The 23,529-nt window shown below is 44.5% G+C and overlaps 1 protein-coding gene across 2 annotated transcripts in view; it reads left to right on the forward strand.

Moving 5' to 3' along the window:
• The window catches only part of Ncoa2 (nuclear receptor coactivator 2), a 235,971-nt gene that overhangs the window by 164,755 nt on the left and 47,687 nt on the right, over positions 1-23,529 (forward strand). For both annotated transcript variants that reach the window (XM_076924349.1, XM_076924348.1), the window contains exons 5-7: positions 16,741-16,844; positions 20,466-20,643; positions 22,945-23,133. In XM_076924349.1, coding sequence (XP_076780464.1) covers positions 16,741-16,844; positions 20,466-20,643; positions 22,945-23,133 — 471 coding nt within the window. The remainder of the gene's footprint in view (positions 1-16,740; positions 16,845-20,465; positions 20,644-22,944; positions 23,134-23,529) is intronic.

The following is a 23,529-nucleotide window of genomic DNA, read 5'->3' on the forward strand; positions in this document are numbered from 1 at the left end:
TTCAGGAGCTGATAGTCACTGACTACCCAGTACTCACTGCCTCATTGGCAGCCTGTGAGGGCAAGGCTGGGCCACTGTCTAGCAGACCCAGGAAGTGGCGCTGGGAGGTTTCAGATCCCTGGAGAGAGGAGCGACTCAAAAAGTCATCTCTTCAAGACTGCCCTTTGAGCACCATGGACAGACAGCATTCCACTGGACCTGTCCACTGCACAAGTGACATATTTTGTCCTGTGTAGAAGAAAAGTAAAATAAATAATGCCAATCTTGGCATCAAACACCCCCCACCCCACCCCAGGCCTTCCCGGCAATGGCTAGTAGTGGACTTGCACAATTCCTAGACCACTTCTGGTGTATTTGTTACATCCTTGTACCTAAAGAGTCTCTCTGTACAGTAAGGATTTCTTGTTTATGCCTGTCTACACAGACAGATGTGTGCATGGCACTACATTTTGTAAGATTCCAAATAATTAGTTTATTACATCTGATGGGGGTTAGATCATTCTAAACAACTCTGAAATTAAGCTTACCATTTTGCTTTGTCTTTTAAAGATTTATTTATTTATGTAGCAGTATATTTCCCCCACTATATTAAGCTAGGTATTTTGGGAGGAGCTAATTTGGGAGGAGTGAGAAGGAAGAGGAGGAGCTAGAAAAGAGGAGAGGCAGAATGAAGAAGCCACGGAGTACCACACATGAGTCCCTGACGGTCTTGGGTAACAATTTATATTAAAGATTAGATATTGGGAAATACCTCTAATTGTGTGGGCCTCTTGTTAATTGAGCATTACCAAATATATAAAGCTATTGGTTAATCTTTAAGCATTAGAGTCTCATTTCTACCGGATACTGCGTGGATGGTGGGATGGCAGAGCCATCTCCCATGCTGGCATCTCGTGGGTGCCAGGGCCAGTATTCTGAACTGAACAGCAGCATGCTCTTGCCACGGGTAACACCATTATAAATATTATCTTTGACATATTATGTATATTGAGTACACAGACACTCTTGAGACACACCAGGAGAGGGCATCGGATCCCATTACAGATCGTTGTGCCTTCTGGGAATTGAACTCAGGACCTCTCTCTGGAAGAGCAGTCAGTGCTCTTAACCACTGAGCCATTCCTCCAGCCTCTAATCTCACCGTCTTAAAATCCTTTTCCTTTGATTTGACCTTCTTCGATTTGTAAAAGTTTTGTGTCAACTCAGGAGAGGAAAACAGTGAGACATTTTGTTTAAAATAATATTAGGAAACTTTAATTGTAGGAGATTAGATGAAATAAGGTATTTTTAAATGTTTCTTAGATTGTATGAAAGTAATCTCATGCCTGATGGAATTTGTGAGTGTCCCCTCTGTCATACTTGCTTAAGTAGCAAGCGTCTTCAGCCTAAAACCTGTTCTTAGAAGATTTACTTCTAAGTTAAAAGTTTGGACCAGAAGATATTTTCCATGAAAACAATGCAGTGGGTTTTTGTTATTTTGGGTTGGGTGTGGTTTGGGGTGTGCGTGTGTGTGTGTGTGTGTGTGTGTGTGTGTGTGTGTGTGTGTGTTGGTATATGATTCTTGGCCTAAAGCTTATTATCACTAATAAGGCTTCTACCTTGAGCATCCTTCATTCTATGAGGCGTACATATGTACAGATACTCCACATATGTAAGCACCACACACTATTTGAAAAGCATTGCTAAGTTTACTAGAACCTCTTCTTTCTGTTATATCAAGTCCAGGTGTGACCCTGGGCTCCTACTTTCATCAGTGTTCCAAAGAACCCTTATACCCTCAAAAGTGGATCCACTTCCTGTGTGATGGGCATGAAGCAGGCTGATGGATCAGCACATGTGTGTGATTCCTAGGAGAGACCTGAAAAACAATGGCTTCTTCCTTCATTTCTGCCCTGGTTCCTTCTGGCTTCCCCCTGCACAGCACTAGTTGAGACTCGTAGGATAGAAGGGCAAGTGGTGGTGTTGAGGTCTAGACATCATCAGGGTGTGGTCGCTCTGAGAGCGAGGGCACTGTGACTCCAGGCTCAGCTGAGCCAGTGATGTTTCTTCATTCTCTGAATCTGTACCTCCCCTTCTGCTATCTTCTAATTATTCTTTCAGTTCTGGGAAGTTTCTTATTCTTTGGTCTGCCACAACCACCAAATTCAGGATTGGATGGGTCCTTGTCCCCAACCAAATGCTCAACTCTTTGTAATTGTCCAAGGATTACTGCCCCTAGTGGAAAGGAAAAGCAAATTCAACAAACAGAAGAGCCCCAGACTTGGAGGAAGTCTTAGGCCTAGTTGTGAGTTACTCTCCAGACTTTCAATGAAATGTGAGTGAAGTTCAGTTCTGATCTTTGTCTTCATGCCCTCCATTTTTTTAGTTCTCCTCCCTCTCCCAGCCAAGGGTTGGGGTTGAGACAGGTTTTGTTATGTAACCTTGGCTGGCCTGAAACTCACTGTGCAGCCACAGGCTGTCCTTGAACCCCACAGGCCTCCCGCTTGCGCTTCCAAATTGCTGGGATTACAGCTTTGCACCACTGGCCTAACTTTCTTTCCTTTGGTTCTGATGAAGGAGGATCCCAGCAAGTCTTGGATTATATAAAGAATTATATAGAATAGCTGTTTTCAAAGGCACTTCAGGCTAATTTTTTGAGAGTTTCATTGCCAAAAGATACTCCCAGTGAGAGGCTGGGAAGTGTGGAGGAATCTCCAGTCTTACCAACGTATGTACACATTACCTGACTGAGATGGACATTGAAGTTTGGACTCTCTAACTTAGTGTTTTCAAAGCCTGACAATTTTATCAATATAATATGCAATAATTCAATATCATTCAATAATGTGTTTACTGTCTATTCTCAGCCTATAGGTCATGACAGAGCTATTTCCATATATTTTAAGTATACCCATTATGAAGAATTCAGGTTTTTTTTCCTTGATATAATCTTTGGATGGGGGGATAGGGATTGTATAAGGATTCAGTGTACATATCTGCAGCACAAGACCCTGCCATGCCCCCTCTGTTAATTTCCTTTCTAGTGAGTCTTTAGCTGCATCACCAAATTACTATTCACTAATAGAAGTTTAGATGCCCCACCCCCATTTCTTCCTTTATTATAATCTAGTCAAGCTGAGTGGTCTTCTCCCAGCCCTCAGCTTTCCTTCCCAGAAGGTGTCAATGCTCATAGTGCTCTGGGTCAGCCCTTTGGAAATTGTCCATGGAACCTAAAACATCTCTTTTGAAGACCAGGATTTCAAATGTGTTCCCAGCTTGTATATTAGGATACACAGGGCAAAGGAGCAAGGTACCCATGGGTTTCTGTTTACCCTTGATTTAGTAGCTGGAGCTTCTCTGAGAAAGGAGAGATCCTTACTCATAGATACCTTAATAGCTAAGTGAGGCTGCACTCTTCTTCAAGTCCATAACTTAACAGAGTTTAACTCTGGGAATTTAACAAATTATTCTTACCCCAACAGAGTGTGTTCATAATCTGAATTTTTGAGACTTATGTCTAATTTCCTCGGCAGTTGAATTTATCTAAGAGGGTAACAGAAGAGATCTTTATTAGCCTACACATTTTCTTTTCCAAAACTTTTTTGAGCTGCTACGCTTGAAGAACTGATTGGATCCATTTCAGGTGTCTACATTGTTCTGGCACACTGATGGAAGTTTATTTTGAGCTAAGTAATCAGTCTTGCAATGTTCCCTCTCAGATGAAAGCGTTCTTGGTTGAGATCTTAGATAATTAGCTTCTCTTCACTGAGCGTCCTAGTAAGTGCTGTCTCCTAAACTCAGCTGTTCCGACAACTGGCTTTGCCAGCTACACAAATAAGACATTCATAAAGTAGTACCACAGCTAACTTAAATGGTGAATTTTCTATTTTTATACGTTTATGACATGTTAAAAATAGTTGACTAATTCTATTTCTGTGCTCACCTTAGCTGTGGCAGTGTGCTCAGACTCTGGAGAGCAAAGCTTGTTCATTTTGGGGTTTTGCCCTCCTACCACTCGATACCATGACTACTCCAAAAATAGAAAATAGTACTTTTTGGAATGAAAATTACAAAATCAGATTCCTCCACTGATTTATGTGCTTGGGTTTAAATCTGATCATCCGAGAAGAATTCTGTCCTGTTGTTTTTTTCAGAGGGGCAGCATCCTCTCCCTTTTCCTGAGTGTTTACCTGTGAGCAGTGTGGGCCATGGGGGTCAAAGATGATAAACCAGCATTTGGTTCCTAGCAGTCCTTTGGGAACATTGACACTATCCACATATAACTAGATGCCTTCCATCTGACATAGCAAACACCCTCAGCCATGTTAGGAAGTGCAGAGGGAAACCAACTTGGATTTTTTAGATTTCCTGAAAGAAATGGCACCAGCTGAGTCAAAAATACTGAGTCACCATTGGATGAGGACAGTGGCACTATCTCTCCATGTTGTACTTAATGCTGAGTCACCTTTCAGTGACATCAGGGCACTGACCCTCCATGATGGCAGCTTTAGCCCAGCCCACTCAGTTGGACATCTCCAGTTGAAGGAGACCTTGACTGGACTTGTCCCAAGGGAAGAGGGACAAGATTTCCTCATCTAAAACAAATGCTACTGATCAAAAGCATCATTATTGTAATATTTTTAAAAGAAATTAATGGGCTGGTGATACGGTTTAACAGGTAAAAGCTCCTTCTGTACAACTTGTGTTTGCAGGACACACCTGGTAGGAGAGAACCCACTCCCACAAGTTATCCTGTGATGACCACATGTCTCATGCACACAATACTACAAGTTTTTTTTCTTTTAAAAGAAAAGTCCCTTCAGTAAAGTGTTCCTTTCCTGTCACAGTATTCACTGGAACAAATACATATGTTCTTGTCTATAAAGAAAAGGCAAGTCATTGTGCTGCTGGCATTGGCTTTAAATTTATTGATAGAGCTGTGGCGGTGTTACAATGCTTGTAGTATCTCAAAATGACTCTGATACAGTGTGCTCCTGACCTAGATTCTGGCTTATCACAAATGTGTGTGATACTCTTTCCCTCTAGAAGAAACCTGTCTGTATCCTCTGAGGCTTAGAATTATAAATGTATCCATAGCCTGAATAGAAGTCATTTGTAATCATGCACGCAGGATAATACTGCTTGGCACCTGTCTTCCGTAGAACTCAGAGTGTCCACATATATTTTTTTCTGGAGCCTAATAATACCCTTGTGAAGCAGGCCGTTTTGCAAGTGATTAAGGGTTACTTGCTGAGTCAGCACAGCCTTACAGCATTATGATAAGCTCAGAAAAGATTGAGGTCAGGTACTAACTTGCTCTCGGGGAAACCCAGTATGCAACCAAATATTTTTCTTGGCAACTCAAAGCTGACAGTTGCCACTATTCTCTTTTCTCTGAAGCAGACTGTTCACTGATGTGATTTTAAAAGACAACAACAAACAGCACACAAGTGTCTGAGACGGCTGTGACATGAGTCCGGCATCTCCTATAGTCAAGGCTGCAAATCCATAGAGAAGGGCTACCTCCTCCCCCGCAGAGCCTCTGACTGGGTCTTCCTACCCTGTCGTATCTTCAGCCACAATGTCTGCCTCACCTGCAAGCCATCACCTGGTAGGCAACATTTCCAGACAGGTTTCTTACTTGCAAACTGCCCACCTTTGCTGAGACTACACTGGATTCATTAATATACTGGGGACAGCTTCATTGCTGTGGAGTGTCTTCCTATTCATGGCTACCGCATTGTGATGTGTTCCCAAGGCCCCTCACCTTCTGAAAGATTCTCTTCATGTTGTAACCATTGGAGAGCCTGGATCCTCCTGACCTATACACCTGTCACAGGTGTAAACTTCCCTGGAGAGTTTACTGAAGATGAAATTGTCGAATTTTAAGCCAGTTCTGATTTTCCGCAGGTAGATCTGTCTGCTTGAACAGTCTTTGTAGTTTAGAGCATAGAACCAAATATAAAGCCCTAGGGAATCACTTAGGTACTGTATTTTTCCCTCAAACTTTCAAAACTTGCTGGAGAATGGCATACATATGAAAGGAAAAAGATTTAGTCATAGAAAAGTAGTCATGTCTCCAAATTTGGAAATTTTGTAAAGGGACCTTAGTTAATTTCATTTTGAACTCAGCATGCAAATTGTCTACTTCTTTGCTTGTAGTTTCACTGCGCTCTGAAATATGCAGGTGCCAACAAGGTCCTCTCTGCCTCTGCACCTGGCTGAGCATGGCAGGTCCAAGTCCAGCTAGCCACGTCTTGCTTTGTGATTGTTGCTGCCTGTAATAGTCAGTCATAGGCATTTGCTTGATGATTTGGTCACTGCCTCTCCTGCTTCAAAGTTAGAAAGGATTTGTATCATAAGCAATCAATCAGAAGGGTCACCTGAGACATTGATTTCAGTGCACCCTGTTGTCTCGCTGTGGGGCCTACTGAGTGAAGACTTGGTAGGACTCCTTATGACATCCAGGGAACATGAGTGCATTGACTATAGGTAAGGAGATCCAGAGGATGAGTGTGGTTATCTCCATGCCAACTGGCCCTTGCTCTCTCCACCTGTTTGTACCTGCTCACCCACTCAGTGTCTGTGGTGTTCTTCTCTACCACACTGTGAGTACACTTACCAAAAACCAACAGAGAAAAGTAGGACTTCATTGTTGTGTAAAAACACCCCTCATGGGGTATGCTGAGCTACAATCCTATCCACCAGAACAAAGACAGTGGCAGGAAGGGGGGAAGTTCAGTGTCTCCCGTATTTGGAGCTCCTCAGAAGGGCCCAGAGGACCAGGGTTCATAGAACCTACTCCTAGGGTCATAGGTTACACAGTGGAGGAAGGGCTTTCTTCCAGAAAAAATCTTACACACTGTAGCACAGGCTAACTCTGAACTCACTTTGTAGCTCTGGCTGATGAGGAATCCTGTGGCAGTGGAGAAAAGAAGCCTTAGCCTCCTGGATGTAGGCATTACAGGTTCAAGCCAGCACATAGCCTGCCCCATGAGTAGCCAAACCGTGATCTCACTCTCTGTCAGTGTGTTGCTCTCTCTGCTCATGTGATATGACTTGGCATGATTTGATGTTTGGGGTCTCTAAATTGGATGATTTGTTGCTTAATTATCAGCCTTTTTGCATTAGGGGTTTTAAATTGGAACACCTGCTTTCCACTCACTGCATCATGGGTTCTCTTGTGGGTGCACAAAGGCCAGAGCAAGAGAGCTAGGGACAGATAGTAGTAAGCAGAAAGGATTGCCAGGACCAGAGGAGGAAAGCAGAAAATGCTCATAGCTTCTGTGGCAGTCTCTAGAATGGAATTCACTCTGCTGTGGAGAGAGACTAAAATAGAGACGCCCAGACAGAGAAGACTGAAAAGTAGGCTGAGCTTAGGGAAGTTCAACCAAAACTCTGCCTCAGGATGAGAGCAAAAAGGCTCTGTGAGAGGACCACCTTATGAAGTGAGGGTCAGGAACCAGGTGGGTTTCAGGCCTCTCAGTGCTTCCTTGGAGCTGACAGTCCACTGTCTAACAGACAGTGGCCGGCCCTCTTCTCCTCCTTTCTTCCTGCACCCCTTTATTATTCTCTGCTCCTTTACTGGCTTTCTTCATGGAACCCAACTTTACCGTTGTCTTTGGGTCTACAGAGTGAGTTGAACAACCCCTTGCCAGGATTACAGCCCTTCTTCTAGCTAAGTAGACGCGCTGGAGCAGTGGTTTGCAACCTTCGTGATGCTGTGGCTCTTAGTTCAGTTCCTCCTCTTATGGTGACTCCCCCAAATATAATTTTTTTTTGTTATTTCATAACTGTAATTTTGCTACTATTATGAATGTAAACAAAGGGTTCTTCAGCTCTCACAGGTTGAGAACAGCTCTTATAGATAGTTCTTCAACATGATTTCGTCCTTACTAACCAAAGCTTCTTGTAGCCTTGGAAAGCACACATCTTGTAGCACCATCTTTCACACTAGATTCCTTCCTTTTCTACACAGATTCTGTTCTGGAGACTAAATCTGGGGCATCATGTGTTCCAAACAGTATCTAGGCTGGCCTCGTACTCAAGGATCCACCTGCCTCTGCCTCCCAAGTGCTGGGATTAAAAGTGTATGCAACCACTGCCCAGCTAGAATTTATTTTCTTAATTTCTTTTGGTCAATTTGTTAAACACTCACAAGAATTCCAAAGTCCATGTTACCTGCCAGTGAATCCAACAGGTAGCATGGTTGTTAAATAAAAGTTGTATATGTACATAAGAGAGTGGTGGATCTCTTGGAGACAGACAGGTTCTAGCTAGTTTTACCTAGTGACTATCTAGAGTCTTGTCTAGTAACCATCTCTTGATAAGTGTACTCTTTAAAGAAGGAGTTTGTGCTGGCTAGTTTTATGATGACACAAGATTTAATCATCAGAGAGGATGGAGCCACAATTGAGAAAATGCCTCCATAATATTGGGTTATGGCAAGACTATAGGGTATTTTCTTAATTAGTGATTGATGGGGGAGGGTTCAGCCCCTTGTGGGTGGTGCTATCTCTGGGCTGGTGCTCCTGGGTTCTACAGGAAAGCAGGCTGAGCAAGACATGGGGAACAAGCCAGTAAGCAGTGGCCTCTGCTTCAACTCCTGCCTCCGGGTTCCTTTCCTTTGGAGCTTCTGGCTTTCTTCAGTGGTGGGCTACAGTGTGGAAGTGTGAGCCAAATAAATCCTTTCTTCCCTAGCGTGGTCGTGGTGCTCATTGAAGCAATAGAAACCCTGACTAAAACAGAAGTGAAACAAGCGAAGCTTCTCTCTCTGATGATGGTGTCGGGGATATGGGTCGGGTGGAAAGAGCCTTGAAGTTGGTTGAGTTTGCTTGATTTGTGCAGAAGGGAAGTCATGATGCGCTAAGTAACAGCTCAGTGCTGAAGACGAGGGAGGCAACTTGGGCCTCAGGTTCTTCCCACTACTAAAGAAAGTGCAGCTGCATGTTTTTTAATATGCACGGCAGGGGATCTCAGCAGCGTGATGATGTATCTGCATTAACGTTGAAAAGATGAACACATTTGGAGAGCAGGAAGGCCTTGTGTTTTTGTGTTAGCAGAATGCTTCCTAATGAATAGGAATGTGCTGCCGGCTTCACAGAGCCATATGGCAGCTTTTCTAATTTTAGCTGGGTGCAGATGCCTAATTCTCTCCTTTTACCTTCTAAAACCTCTGAGATGCCTCACAACTCTTCTTGTAACATTTAATCTGTACTGCTTGGCCAGACACTGTGTGTCACTGTTTCCATGACTTCTTTGTCCCTCATGGGACGAACCTCTGCACAGGTTGTACTGCTACCGAGTTTCACAGAAATCACTTATCTGTTACCAGCCAGGTACTGCATGCAAGACAGGGCAGAAGCCGTGTATGTATTCACAGTAGAAACTTAGAGTTTGCTATGCAGGTGATTAGACTTGTGTTTGACATCAGCCCATTGAAAAATTGATAGGTTTTCTGAGTGAATGCTTTTACTCATTTTGAAGCAGTGGAATTAATTATAAAACTTGTATAGTGTATCTGGTTAATTTTAGCCAAAGATTCTGATGTTCTACTCTAAATAACTTGGATTCGGTTTTAGGGGGCGAGGCAGTTCTCTTCATGCTTGGCCTAATGTGAAAGTCACTGAAACTTAATTGGCTTTCCTTTTGGGGGTGGATCTGCACTTGAGCACACAGGGATATTTTATATGTGTAAATATCTGTGGATTATTCATCATCAGACAGCATTTCACAGGGTGGGTTCTGTTTGACGAATTCTGTCTTTTTAAAGCTAATGTCCTTTTTAGATTACTTTATTCAGAGAGAGAGAGAGAGAGAGAGAGAGAGAGAGAGAGAGAGAGAATGAATGAGAATATGAGAATGAACACAACAGTGAGCATCATCTATACCTGTAACAGGCAGGCAAGAAGTGATACCTGGGTTTCTGTCTGCCTGATGGCTGCCACTGCTCTGCTGGAGTAGAGCAGTCATGTGACTGCCCATCAGAGCCACTGCTGCCATCCCTGTGAAGGGAGGAACCCTCTATTCTGGCAGTGTTTTATGGAAAGACTAAGCTTTTATGTTCTCAGTGCACTTGGCTAATAAATACACAATACTAATGTAAAAGCATTAGTACACTACCACAGACCAGTAAATATACCTCACAGGCATCTATAAAGGTCTTTAAAAAATAAAACCACTTCATAATTCCCAAATATCTCATATGTTTTCTTTTAAAATAAATTATTTTTTGCAAGGCTGTATTTTTGATTTATTGCTGTTCTCACCAGAAAACTGGAATTTTACTTTCAAATTTATCCCTGTACATGGAAGTGATAAAGAGCAATTTAATCCATCCACTTCAAAGAAATGTTTTTCCTGTATTAAGTCAGTTTTATTTCTAGAGATCAAATGCCCCACCTTTTCCTTTGTTCTCAGAGAAAGCACGAATAATAATTACTTATGAAAAATAAGAAATTTAATATTAATGATTCCCTCCCCCCCCCCCCCCCCCGTTTGCAGTATGACTCATCTTAGCACAGTCCCTGAAGAGACAGGATTTGTTCTTTGCTTTGAAACTGGAAATCTAATTAATTGGTATTGGATTTCTGGGGTACAGGCAAATGGAGGAGGGAGAGGGCAGGACATTGGGAGCAGCCACCCAGGAGGACAAGGGTGGGCAAAAGGCACCGGGTTGGTGGGGAGGGGCTGTCCTGCCAGGGTTTGTGTTTGTAAGACAGAGCTGTTCAAAAGCTGTTTTATGCTTTTCAAAACTCTTTTGGAGAATGAAACAGAAAAGGAGAGCATTGTACCTTTGGCTGTGACTCTCAAGTCACATTCTTCATCTAAAGAGCACGACCATAATGGCTAAGGTGCAACAGAGACACGTGATGTCACAGCACAGAGAGACTCTGGGATTTAAATGTTAGCATCCCTTTCTCTGATGTTGTGATGAGATTTCATAAGGTTGTGATCATGGGAAATCTAGAACCAGCCTTCCACTGGTGCCTCTACCAAAGGATATTTTTATAACAATGTATTTTTATAGTTAATGGATGCAAAATATAGAAGACTAAATATAATTCATAACCACTGAGAAAATTGCCTAATTTAAAATATTAAATGGTATGTTTTAGTATGGTAATGCTATACTTACAGAAGTATAAATATCGAAGAATCGAAGCTTGTTTTTCTATGCTGCATACAGTTTTCTCATTGCTGCACTGTCTGAGATACAGCATATGTCCAGTTAACATACAGTTATTCTCGGGAGATCGCCTCCTCCCTCCTCCAGCTTCCTCGCCTCCTCCCTCCTCCAGCTTCCTCGCCTCCTCCCTCCTCCAACTTCCTCCCCTCCTCCCTCCTCCAGCATCCTCCCCTCCCTCCTCCAGCTTCCTCCTCCTCCAGCATCCTCCCCTCCCTCCTCCAGCATCCTCCCCTCCCTCCTCCAGCATCCTCCCCTCCCTCCTCCAGCATCCTCCCCTCCCTCCTCCAGCTTTCTCCTCCTCCCTCCTCCAGCTTCCTCCTCCTCCCTCCTCCAGCATCCTCCCCTCCCTCCTCCAGCTTCCTCCTCCTCCCTCCTCCAGCTTCCTCCCCTCCCTCCTCCAGCATCCTCCCCTCCCTCCTCCAGCTTCCTCCTCCTCCCTCCTCCAGCATCCTCCCCTCCCTCCTCCAGCTTTCTCCTCCTCCCTCCTCCAGCATCCTCCCCTCCCTCCTCCAGCTTCTTCCAGCTTCCTCCTCCAGCATCCTCCCCTCCCTCCTCTGCTTTTTCTCCCTACCTCTCCTGCTCTTATTTAATGTCAAGGTTAAACTAAATATTGGACAGAAGTGGCAAGTACTTCATAAAAAGTACCCAAATACTGTCCATTCAGGACCAGTTTAATTTTGGTTTCAATTGCTTTAGTAAAGCCGTGTTTCTGGGTATTTTGTATCAATAATTTTCATATTATTGACTAGTTTTATTTTAGTATTGAGAAGTGGCCCAAGCATAAATTCAATGCAGAACTGAAGAACACATCACAAATTGTCTAGAAAATGCATTCCAAACAGTGAGGAGTATAGGACTGAAAAGCTAGGTTTTCCCTGCTGGCTTTTGTTTAGCTGACAGCAAGCCGTAGAGCAGTGTCATGCTCCGCATAGCTTGCCTTGCCACGTCTCCGCACACAAGTCACGTGTTCCACTAATAGAACTTCAGCCTCATCTTGAAAATTGTTTCTTTGGTCCTCACTTACTAGAGCTCTAGTTTAGGTCATTTGGGGACACTTCAGAATGTTGGGTTTTGCAGGGTGATGGCAGCGGTGCACGCCTTTGATCCCAGCACTTAGGAGGCAGAGGCAGGTGGACCAGCCTGGGATGCAGAACAAGTTTCAGGACAGCCAAGGTCACACAGAGAAACTGTGTCTCAAAAAACAACACAAAACAGAAAAGAGGACTATTGTTTAAAGGCCTGCCTGAGGCTTGTGGTCTTATGCCACCCGCCCACATGTATATCCCCTAGAATCTAACCTAACCAATCCACATTCATGAAACATGGCCACCCGTGCCCAGCCAACCCCTTCTCTGAACTAAAATTGGCTCTTTACAGCTCAAGCCTTCATTTTCCTCTTCTGTTTTTGTTTAAAGATTTATTTATTTTATGCATATGAGTACACTGTCACTGTCTTCAGACACATCAGAAGAGGGCATCCGATCCCATTACAGATGGTTGTGAGCCACCGTGTGGTTTCTGGGAATTGAACTCAGGACCTCTGGAAGAGCAGCCGGTGTTCTTAAGCCCTAAGCCATCTCTCCAGCCCTTCCTCTTCTGTTGAATGGCACACATTTTGCCCTCCTGGATGCAGTGTGAGCTCTTGACCAGTAAGGATGGGCTTGACACTCCAACCCCTCACCCGCTCAGAAGCTCACAGGCCACATTCCACTTCCTCTTGTAGGCTGAGATAGAATACTCATGCTGTGATATTAGAATCACCTGCTGCCTTTTTCCTTTTAAAGATTTACCAGGTGAATATTAAAAGGAAAAAACAGCATATTTTGTTATTATAAACAATTTTTCGGGGTGGTACTTACTTTTATCCAAGTTTGCCAAAAGTCTTCCACACACAAATGTTATCAGAGCCATGTCATCTCCTAGCCCCTGTTCCATGTTATATCTGACAAGTTTCTAAAAACAAAGGAAGTTCTGTGCTGATTTGCTCTTGGTTCTTTGTATCTATCTTTTCCTAAAGTATAAAGTGGTCTGTCAGCCTGTTGCTGCAACGTTTATAACACCTAGGCATGAAGGTTAGAAGTTAGGGGTACTTGCTGATTGAGTTGTCATAAGGAAAGTTGTATACGTTACACAAAACTATTAATAGATGAATTTACTTCCTCAGGAAGATATGCCCTTTAGATATGTCTCATAAAGTCTAGTGATTGCTCGACAGCTGTAACAGACATCACTAAGATGTATTTAGCTGACCCTTAAAGCAACAATAGTACTACAGAAAGAAGAGAAGGAATTCACTTCTTCTGTGTGTTCAGAATCTCCTCTGACAAGAGCTTTAGGTTTCTTAGCAGGTAATTTTAAAAATTGGGGGAAGGGGTCTGAGTGCCAGCCCTCACCTCTCTGCCCCCTAAGTATAGGGCATGGCCAGCAGCCTTGGGCTCTGCCCTCAGACGACAGCGGTCCTCAACACTACCTTCCCGCCGTGTGGACGGATACATCATGAGCTAGAGTAAACTTTGCTTCCTTGTCATGTTGTTTTGTTTAACAACAAGAAAAATACCTAATACACATGGTAGCGTATTTGAGGGGTATTTTCTTAGACTCTTGAACTTATACTTAAGTTCAAGTAGTAGTATTTTATTCCATTTAGGGAGAAAATGTTGATTGTTTGTTTATTTGTGTTTGTTTTTGATGAAACATTTTTAATGGCCACAGAGAAGGATGGCAGTTGAGAGCCCAGGCTGCTCTGGGAGCTTTCAGTGACAGGCAGTGACAGGCACCAAGTTCCCTTTCAGGGCAACTGCAGCGTCATCTCTCACTGGACCCCACCTCCTTCCCTAACCCAGAGCCTCGAATTTACCACTAATCTGCATGCCCAATAGAGATGTAACAGTGGAGAATGAACTGAGAGAAGGCCAGAGGCATTGGAGTTTACCATGTCCATACAAATATTTCTCTGTAGAGCAAGTCTTTAGAAACCCTGAGCCATGCTCCTTAACCCTTCTTCTCTCCTTGCTTTCCAGTCTTGGAACTGCACCCTGAAGGTTAGTAGAGGGCAGGGGAGAGTAGCTTTCCACTCCCACCAACCTCCTAATTTACTCACTCTTGCTGGGCCTGGGCCAGGGATAGCCCGTTTGTCTGCCAGACATCTGTACTTAATGACATTCCTAGCCTACAGTGCCGGCCCGGCCGTTGAAAATACAGATGTGGTTAGTCCTGTTCTGACTTACTAATCTGTTTTCAAATGGGACAGCCATCAGTGTGGCAGCATTCTGTTGAGGCAGTGTTCTGTTTTATGGACTGAGAAGGCAAGAGCATGCAGACATCCTCTAGGACAGCGATTCTCACCCTGTGAGTCATGACCCATTTGGAGGTGAATGCCCCTTTCACTGGAGTCGACTAAGACCAGTGGAAAATACAGATATTTACATTACGATTCTTAAGGGTAGCAAAAATCACAGTTATGAAGTAGCGATGAAAATACTTTGTCACCACACATGAGGAGCTGTATTAAAGGCTCACAGCGTTGGAAGGTGAGGAACACTGTTCTGATATATCAGACTGATGTAAGGCAGGCCTCCCAGTCTGTGCCCATGCCCCTACAGTCCTAGACCTTCTTGGAAGGACATCTCTTGTGTGCCCTTCTGGTGGAGAATCCTGCTGCTGGGGGATGTATCTAGTAGAAGGACACAACCCGCAGACAGTGAGGGGGACAGGATTGGCCACCGTGTGCTCAGTCTGAGCAAGGGTTGCACCTTGCTCCTCCATGCTGAAGAGGAAAACTAAGTAAGGGTACACGGAGAGGGCCTTGAAACCACACAAAACATAGTGCGTGCATTTTGAGCTTTAGAATTAATGACGCTTGGAAGCTTAATGCCAAGCATGCAGGCACTCTGGTAAAGCAGTGACAGCGCTGCAGTATCCCCAGAGAAGTAGGTAGAGGTCTCCGTCCTGTGCTTGTGGGTGGAAAAGTGTCCCTTTCTTTAGGATTTACCAGGGAGTCCTATACAGTAGGTAGCAGCCAGTCCTCTGCCCTAGGATTGGAAAAGAGGGATGTTTGCTGTACTCTGAGGATACTAGGGAGAGACAGAGCCTGTGGAGAGACAACTTTTAGGGAGCCATTAGGGAAGAGAGCAAGAGATAGCACAGGTAAGATGGAAGAGGAACCCCAAGAAACAGGCATGGTGTGTGCTTGGTCTTGGTCAGCTCTGAAGAACATGCAGTGACACTCAGAGCGGAGTGCAGACACTGCATGCTGTTAGTGGTCACCGTGCTTGAGGAAGGATGGAGATGAGAAGACCGTGTGCGGGGAGAGGTTCTTTCCTACCATGTGCATCCCAATATCAAACTCTCCTCGTCAGGCCTGAGAGCAAGTGCCTTCGCCCACTGAACCAGCTCGCCCTCCAATTTGTAGTTTCTAAAGTGTGTTTTGCATACTGTGTCTGTCATTGACACAGCCATGATACACATGTGGCAGACACTGAAACCAAGGCCTTTGTTTGCCTTGCTCTGAGCTGTACTGCTATAATAATGATTCAAACCTGAGCTAAGTCTTTTTTCTCTACTGGCAAGTCTACATCATGAAGACTTTCCAATGGGAGTAGAAAGATTTGGAGGATCTACATAATCCCCTAATTATTTTTAGGTTCCATAAATTAGGCTTTAACAGATTTTTTAAATACTGCATAAAATTGTTTTTACAAAAAAACAGTTACTATGGTCAGGGAAAAGCAAGTTGATTGTGAATACCAAATTAAGTTACAGTTTCGTTTGAATTTTTAATTTTTTTGCATTTAATTATAATGAAAACATGCAGCGTAAACAAGGATGTAATTTATTCAATTTACAAGTAATTGGCACATTGCTTTTGTGTTGTTTTCTAACAGGTTGTGGCTGTGTATGTTACGCTGTAAACTTCCTTTGCCATCCTTGCAGGAACTCATTTGCACATGTACCGATAGCTATGCGTCTTTTCTCCTCTCAGCACTTTTTACCACAACCTCATGCTGATGGCACATCTTCAACCCTGGGAGTCTGAGCCCTGGAGCGCTGTCCAGCTCCTCTGTACAAAGTCAAAGCTCAGCCTCTGCCATCCTCTGAGGGCCTGATGGGGCTGCCTCTCCTCTGCCCTAAGTCACTGAGTGCTGTGGACAGGTTAGGTCGAGGCTCCTGTTACTTCTTCCTCAGAAGTGTACAGACATGTCCCAAATGAGACTACTGAACTCTGAGCAATAGAACCTCTCCCCGCCCCCTTCTCCTAGTTTGGAGAATCTCTTGAGTGGAAACTAATTGTGCCATAGGATACTCGGTTTCATAATCTATATTTTTTAAATGTCTGCGAGGGACAGCATGAAACCTCTAAACTCATTTTCTCCAAAGCCTGAAAGGAGATCTGATACATGTATTCTGGAGGTGAAAGGTACCATGTGGTCCCTCCTTCCATCCGTTCCTGTCCTCCAGGGGCAGCTGGATACGCTCTGATTGATTTATAGGCACATCTGAGCCCACCAGAGATTTTGGCGTTGGTGTGCCTTGAGATAGCACCACTATTTAATTTGCTCTTATGTTTGTTGCAGAGAAAGCAGCAGCTGCCAACATAGATGAAGTGCAGAAGTCAGATGTGTCATCCACGGGGCAGGGTGTCATCGACAAGGATGCACTGGGGCCTATGATGCTTGAGGTACCACACCCCTATTTGGTTTTGATGACTGAGATACCACACCCCCATGGTTTTGAAGCTTAAGGTACCACACCTCCATCATTTTGATGCTTAAGGTACCACACCCCCATGGTTTTGATGCTTAAGGTACCACACCTCCATTGTTTTGATGCTTGAGGTACCACACCCCTATTTGGTTTTGATGCTTGAGGCACCACACCCTCATCGTTTTGTATCATAAATGTTTTAGTATTCATGTGTTGCATTTAGATTCAGGTATATATAATTTAAGGAGAATCTACACTCTTGTGCTTACTAATGCAAGTGGATATGTCTGTCTGTGAGCTCTTGCCTCCAGCAACATTCTATATATGTGGAACAACATAGAATTCAATCAAATGAGAATATGAAGTGCAAGCCGGGCAGTGGTGTCCCACACCTTTAATCCCAGCACTTGGGAGGCAGAGGCAGGTGGATTTCTGAGTTCGAGGTCAGCCTGGTCTACAGAGTGAGTTCCAGGACAGCCAGGGCTACACAGAGAAACCCTGTCTGGGGAAAAAAAAAAAAAAAAAAAAAAACAAAACCAACAATGAGAGAGAAAGAATATGAGAGAGAGAATATGAGAGAGAATATGAAGTGTGGGTTTTAATCATCAGTTGAACACTTGTTTTCCAAAGCTGCACTTGGACATCTGATTAGACTGTGGGACCCTGTTCCTCAGGTTTAGGATCCATGTGGGCCATGTGCCTCGACCTGTATAGACAGTTTAAAAGGTGAGAACCAAAGAGGTTTATGCTTTTTAGGGCTGTTAATTCCAACTAGTGTATTTTTCTCATGGTAATGAAGGTTGAAATAGGAAGAAAGCATAACGGAGTGACTGGTCTTAGGTCCTGAGGCCGCTCCTGTCTCAGGCTTATAAAATCCTTGTTTTTATTAATGAGTACTAAACACAAAGTGCTTTGCTGTCCCTCTTTCAAACTTAAAATTCAAGATGTAGGCCATGTTAAGATGATAGAAGAAACAGCAGTGAGTAAAGAGACAGAGCTGCCTGAGACTTAAGTTGTCTTAGTTCTCGTGGTACTCTGCTCAGAGCGTGAAGGACCATGTGGCCAGAACTGCCGCTCTGAGCTGCTCTGTGCCTGCTGCAGCGGGCTCATGGAGCTCAGGACTAGGATTTTTAGAACAAAGCTAGCTAGTACTCTCTTGACCTTGCTGTCCTTTTTCTCATAAGATGGTTTTTGTTTCCAGAAAACCTGATTCTACAGGAATCTACTGTAGAATTGGGAGCTGGAGAGAGGAGAATAAAGCTCTCCTCACCTAGTCTTTGCATTTAAAAATAACAAAATTCATTCCCTGAGGCTGGGTCTGCCAGCGGAGAGGCTTTGCATGACCCAGGTTGTTCCCCAGGCGCAGAGGTACAACACTTAGTCAGCTTCTCCATACTCAGCACAGCCAGAGGGGCATGTGCCACATACTTACTGTACAAGCAGTAAAAACAGTGGTGACCAGGGGACTGTTTACAGTGACATAAAAAGAAAGGCACGGCTTTCTTTAGAAAAGCTTCTGAATTGTAAGCAGAAGTTTAATTGGAATTTTTCCATATAGCTGTTTATTCATTATGTCTAGGGAGTGGGAAATAACACTGAAACTCCAAGGAAGACTTTGAGGCTTCTGAAAAGAAATGCTTAGAGCAAGACGGGCTGTAGCTTAGCCCTTGCAACAACTTCATTAATTGTAGAGACTGGATTGCTGGATGGCAGTGGTCCTGGGCTCATAAAATCAAACCACAATGTTTGCTGTTTGAAAATAATCTTCTGAGAATGGAGTACATGGAGAAAGTGCCTGAATCTAGTGGCCTATGACTTAAATGGAAACCTTTAAACGGAAAAAGCATGTGCTTGTAGAGCCATTCCAAGGCATAGATGCACACTCATGCTTGCATCATAGCATAGCGGTTGCTAGGCAACAGAAGCGAATGTCAGCTCTTTTCATCAGAGCAGATCATAGTGAGCTTTAAAAAACAAACAGATTTATTACACTAGCCACTTTCATCTTTTTATTAGGCCACAAATGATCCTTCTTACCAGGGTACCGTGTTGTAGAAGCCCTGTGCTCTTGCACAGCCAACACTAGGAATGCAGGATTGAACGCCTGAACTCTGCTGACCACCCAGCAGTGGCAGTGAGAGAAGGGACAGGAGATCTGTAAGTGCCACGTGCTGTTGTTGTGCCTCTGCAAGTGTACGCAGCTTAGTGCAGCCTGTGTTGGGGGCCACTTAGGTCCTGTAGTCTTGCTTTCCCCGGAATGTGGCCCCTCTTACAGAGAAATCTGACAGAGTAGTTAAGAAAAGTCTAAAGCTAAGCAGGGATTTTTTTTGTTTGCTTTGGTTTGAGTTTCATTGTTGTTGCTTTTTTGTTGTTATTATTACAAGACAGGTCCTTGAATTCCCAGCAATTCCTCTGCCATAGCTCAGGTGGCTGATGCCACCACACCCATTTTACTTTTTCTTTAAACAACTTCTCATTTGTACCTTAGAATTAGTTTTAGATTGATGGAAATCTAATCTGACAAAACAGAAGCCTCTTATATAAACAGCCTTGGGCAGGCCAATCGTTCAGGCCGTCCATACCCGCTGTGTAGGGCTGGGCTGTAACATCCCTGTTACAGATGTGGTGCATGTGTATCTGAAGAGCCTAAGTGGTGTCACCTGACTGGGAGTTTAGCTTTGACACGTGTCCAGCTCTTAGTCTGTGAACAGGAACTCTGATCTGTTCTGAGCAAGCATCAGGTGTGGGAGAGAAGTGGCTAGACACGGGGCTGCCATTTCCAGGGTAGACTGGAAGGGCTGGAGTTGGGAGCGGTTCCACTGCGCACTGTGTGAACATTTCCTTCCACAAACCCCGACCCCCTGTGACTTGGACAAGAGGACATTAGAAGGGCACAGTGAGCACATCCAGAGCTGCCAGCTACCTCCTTCCTAAGATGCCTGACACCAATCTCTCTCGTGGAGTGAGAGAGAGCACTGAGCTGGCTTGGCCACCCCCTTCTTATTCTGGAGAGATCAACACTCTCACCATGCCACCGTCCCCATTCACCCCCCACGCCAGAGAGTTTGCCCAGATCCTTCCCTGCACACCAGACAGTGAAGGCCAGATATTGCTTTGAAGGTCTGCAACCATCTGTGATTTCACTTAAATCCTGGCCACCCTAAGAGGTGTAAAAATTAAGGGATTTCCCCTGGTACTTATTTTTAAACTGAGGGAAAAAGTTAGCACCAGCCCCTTCCTCTCAGCATATGCCATACAGAAGCAGTGACAGTGTATGGGCTGGCGCCCTGACTCCCACATTTAGCCCTGTGGTGTGCTCCCCCATCCTACTCTGGTTATGTGGCAACAATTATCTCCTGGCAGATTAACAGACTTCATGTTTCTTTTTTGGTTTTAACAGCAGACCCTAACCTAATCTAGCCTCTCTTCCACTGACTAGAATGGAATCATTTCTATTTCCCAAGAGAACATGTGTTAATTGTTTCTGAAGAGCATGGGAGATCTCTTTCCTTTGAAGAACTGTCATGGTTTCCCCCATGACAGCAGAGTGTTTTTATGTTACGCCCTTTCTAATACCATTGGTCTTTGTCCTTAGGCCCTCGATGGGTTCTTCTTCGTTGTGAACCTGGAAGGCAATGTGGTGTTTGTGTCAGAGAATGTGACACAGTATCTACGGTACAACCAGGAAGAACTGATGAACAAGAGTGTCTACAGCATCCTGCATGTTGGGGACCACACTGAATTTGTCAAGAACCTGCTGCCAAAGTCCATGGGTAAATGTCCGTGGCTCCCACTGCCTCCCACTGCTCTCACAGACTTCCCTGGTGAGAGTGAGTCAGCAGAGCCTGTCGTCATAGGCATGTCGGCAACCGTAAGCATTCGGATAGATTCATGGAAGGAAGGGGAGTCTGACGGTACTGCTCCTGGATGCACTGTCGATCGTTTTTATATTTTAAAGCAAGTTGCCACCTTTCCCCTCTGCCCACCATCCATCTTGCTTATCACCCGCCTCCAAAGAATGTGCCGTGACATGTTTGAGATTTGGCTCCCTTGGGTTCTGTGTATAAAAAGAATATTGTGTGTGTGTGGCATTCTGAAAACAGACACAGGCACGGTGGCACAGACAGCGGATCTGTTGACTCCAGAGGACTGGTTCCTGTTAGTCTCCTGAGCAGCTCTGCAGCTGTCATTGCAGGGCACAGCCCCTCAGCTCTCATGTCCATCGTCCATCCCTCCGTTGTTCCCCTTCCTCCAGGTTTCCTGACCTCTATCCTGATTGCCGCTTCTTTTGTGGATTCTGTTCAGAAGTGCCCCTGATGAGTGTGGGCTGCCATTGCCAGTTTGTGCCTCACAGAATGGGCCGGCATAGAGGATCGCTGTGCCTTCTAGTGGTTCTTTAATGTTCTCACTGTTAGGAATATCTTCACAGATAAGACGGAGTACATATTTTAGGGCTTAGTAAGGTCACTCCTGAATTGAAGGTATTCTTTTTCTTGAAACTGTTTGTATGTGCTAGTCTTACAGTTAGCCAAATATTTACCATTATGGCTAGGTTTGCTTCATGAGGATAAAACACTTTGGGTTTTGTGAATGTGGCAGTCCCCTAAGATGTGTGAGTACTTACTTGTGTGGAATTCTTCTGTTTCAGTCTGGTAAATGTGAAAGAACGGATTTCATAGTTGAAGTAACTAACTTTCCAATCTCTTCAGTAATTGTTCCTTAGAGGACTTGCACTTGTTACTTTCTGTCCATGGAGCCCTCCACCTGGCCTCATGGGGCCTCTTTAGTTTCCACTCACTTCCTAGTCTGGACTGGGTCTTGTTATGTAAATGGGTTTCACAAGTGCTAATAGTCTAAAGGTAGCCGGCCCCTCTGGCCCCTCTGACCTTGGCTTCCTGCTCTCTGGTGACTTTCCTTCCAGTCTGTGAGCAGGCTTTGGCCTGGGTCCGCTGTGGCACCTCTGTCCCTGTTGCTCTGTCTGGCCAGTGACTCTTTCCTTAAGTTTGCCATTTTATTGGGGGATGGTAAAGAAAAGAATTCCAGAATGAGAGTTAAAGCGATTCTACTTGGGGCGCTTCTGATAGCTGCACATTTCTCTGGTGGTCGTTAACACTTTATCAATTAACACTCTTTAGCAACCCAAATTAGTCATTCTTTTCTTTCTTTTGTTTTTCCCTAATGTGTTTCAGAAGATATTGATGCATTTCCTTTCGTTAGGCAACTCTTTCTTTCTTTTCATCCCAGCATCAGCGTCCCCTCATCTCACAGTCCCCCACAATTGCTTCTTAATATATATAATTTTTAATTTTGACAAGAAGAGAAAGTTGTTTTCACTTGACACAGTATCAGTACTTTGTCTTCAAGCACTTTCAACTCCACTAAGGGAGTCTACATGAACACTTAAGGTAGGCTGTGGACTGTAGTTGGGTGGCTCAGGAACAGACTTGTTAGAAAGAACTTCCCTACGTTTCTGTGAAAAGCAGTCTGTATCAGAGGAGGCCTGAGAAGCTGGGGTGTCTCACAGAGCGGGCACCCTGCCATGCTGTGCTGTAGCTCAGAAGGGAGGCGCTCAGTGGAAGCAGCAAGAACAAACATCCATGTGGTCCTAAGGGTGGATTGCAGACAGTCCGGCCATCTGGGCGGGGTGGGCTGCTCGGTGAGGTTTGGATTATATGTCAAGGCTACTCTCACGCTGCTGACTCCTGCCATCCAAGTCCTCTGAACAACACTGGCGCTTGTTATATAGTTGGTGCCATTCGCAAAGTTTTGAGTGGTGTTTGTACCTTGAAAACCAGAATGCAAGTAGAGTGTACTATATTTCTAAAAGAAATCAAAGATAGAACCCCAAAAATAGAGTGTGCAGTCTTTTAGGAATATGTAGTCAGGGTATGACCTTCGATAGAAGTGGTCAGTGGGGTGGGGGGCAGGGAGGGAGACTCTGTAGTCTAGAAGTTGTGTGAAAAGCACAAATTCCTGAGGTACAAAGTCCTTGTGCTCTCCCTACACCCTCTTAATAATGCAACAGCCCTGGAGCCTGTTTTTTCCCTGTAATCTCGGTCGCTTTTGCCTCGCAGTGAATGGGGCATCTTGGTCTGGAGAAGCTCCCAGGCGGAACAGCCATACCTTCAACTGTCGGATGCTGGTGAAGCCTTTGCCAGATTCAGAAGAGGAAGGCCATGATAACCAGGAAACACATCAGAAATATGAGACGATGCAGTGCTTCGCTGTGTCTCAGCCAAAGTCTATCAAAGAGGAAGGCGAAGGTAGGACTGCCCTGGGAGAGAGGTCACATGTCTGCCTCCCTCCTGTGCATAGCTGGCAGGCGACTTCCTGACTCCTTCCCATCTTTATTCTTTTTGAGGTTCCTTTTTTGTTTGTTTGTTTGTTTGTTTTCTTTTCTTTTTTCTCTACAGCATTGGGCATTGGACCCTCACGTGCTAAGCAGTGTTCTACCTCTGAGCTGTTCTCAATTTGAAAATCTTTGTGGTGATGTAAGTGGCCCAGTGCAGGTCCAGCACAGCGGCCAGGATTCAGATCTAAAGCCAGCACTTAAAACTGCATCAGGGTTGATTTCAGTTGTGTTCTTATGTAAATAGCATGTGTTCCTGGTGACCATGGCACTTCTGCACCTCTGACAGTAGCAGTTTAGGGGATCCTGG

This window comes from Arvicanthis niloticus, chromosome 25 (genome assembly GCF_011762505.2).
Source record: "Arvicanthis niloticus isolate mArvNil1 chromosome 25, mArvNil1.pat.X, whole genome shotgun sequence".
Classification (NCBI taxonomy): Eukaryota; Metazoa; Chordata; class Mammalia; order Rodentia; family Muridae; genus Arvicanthis; species Arvicanthis niloticus.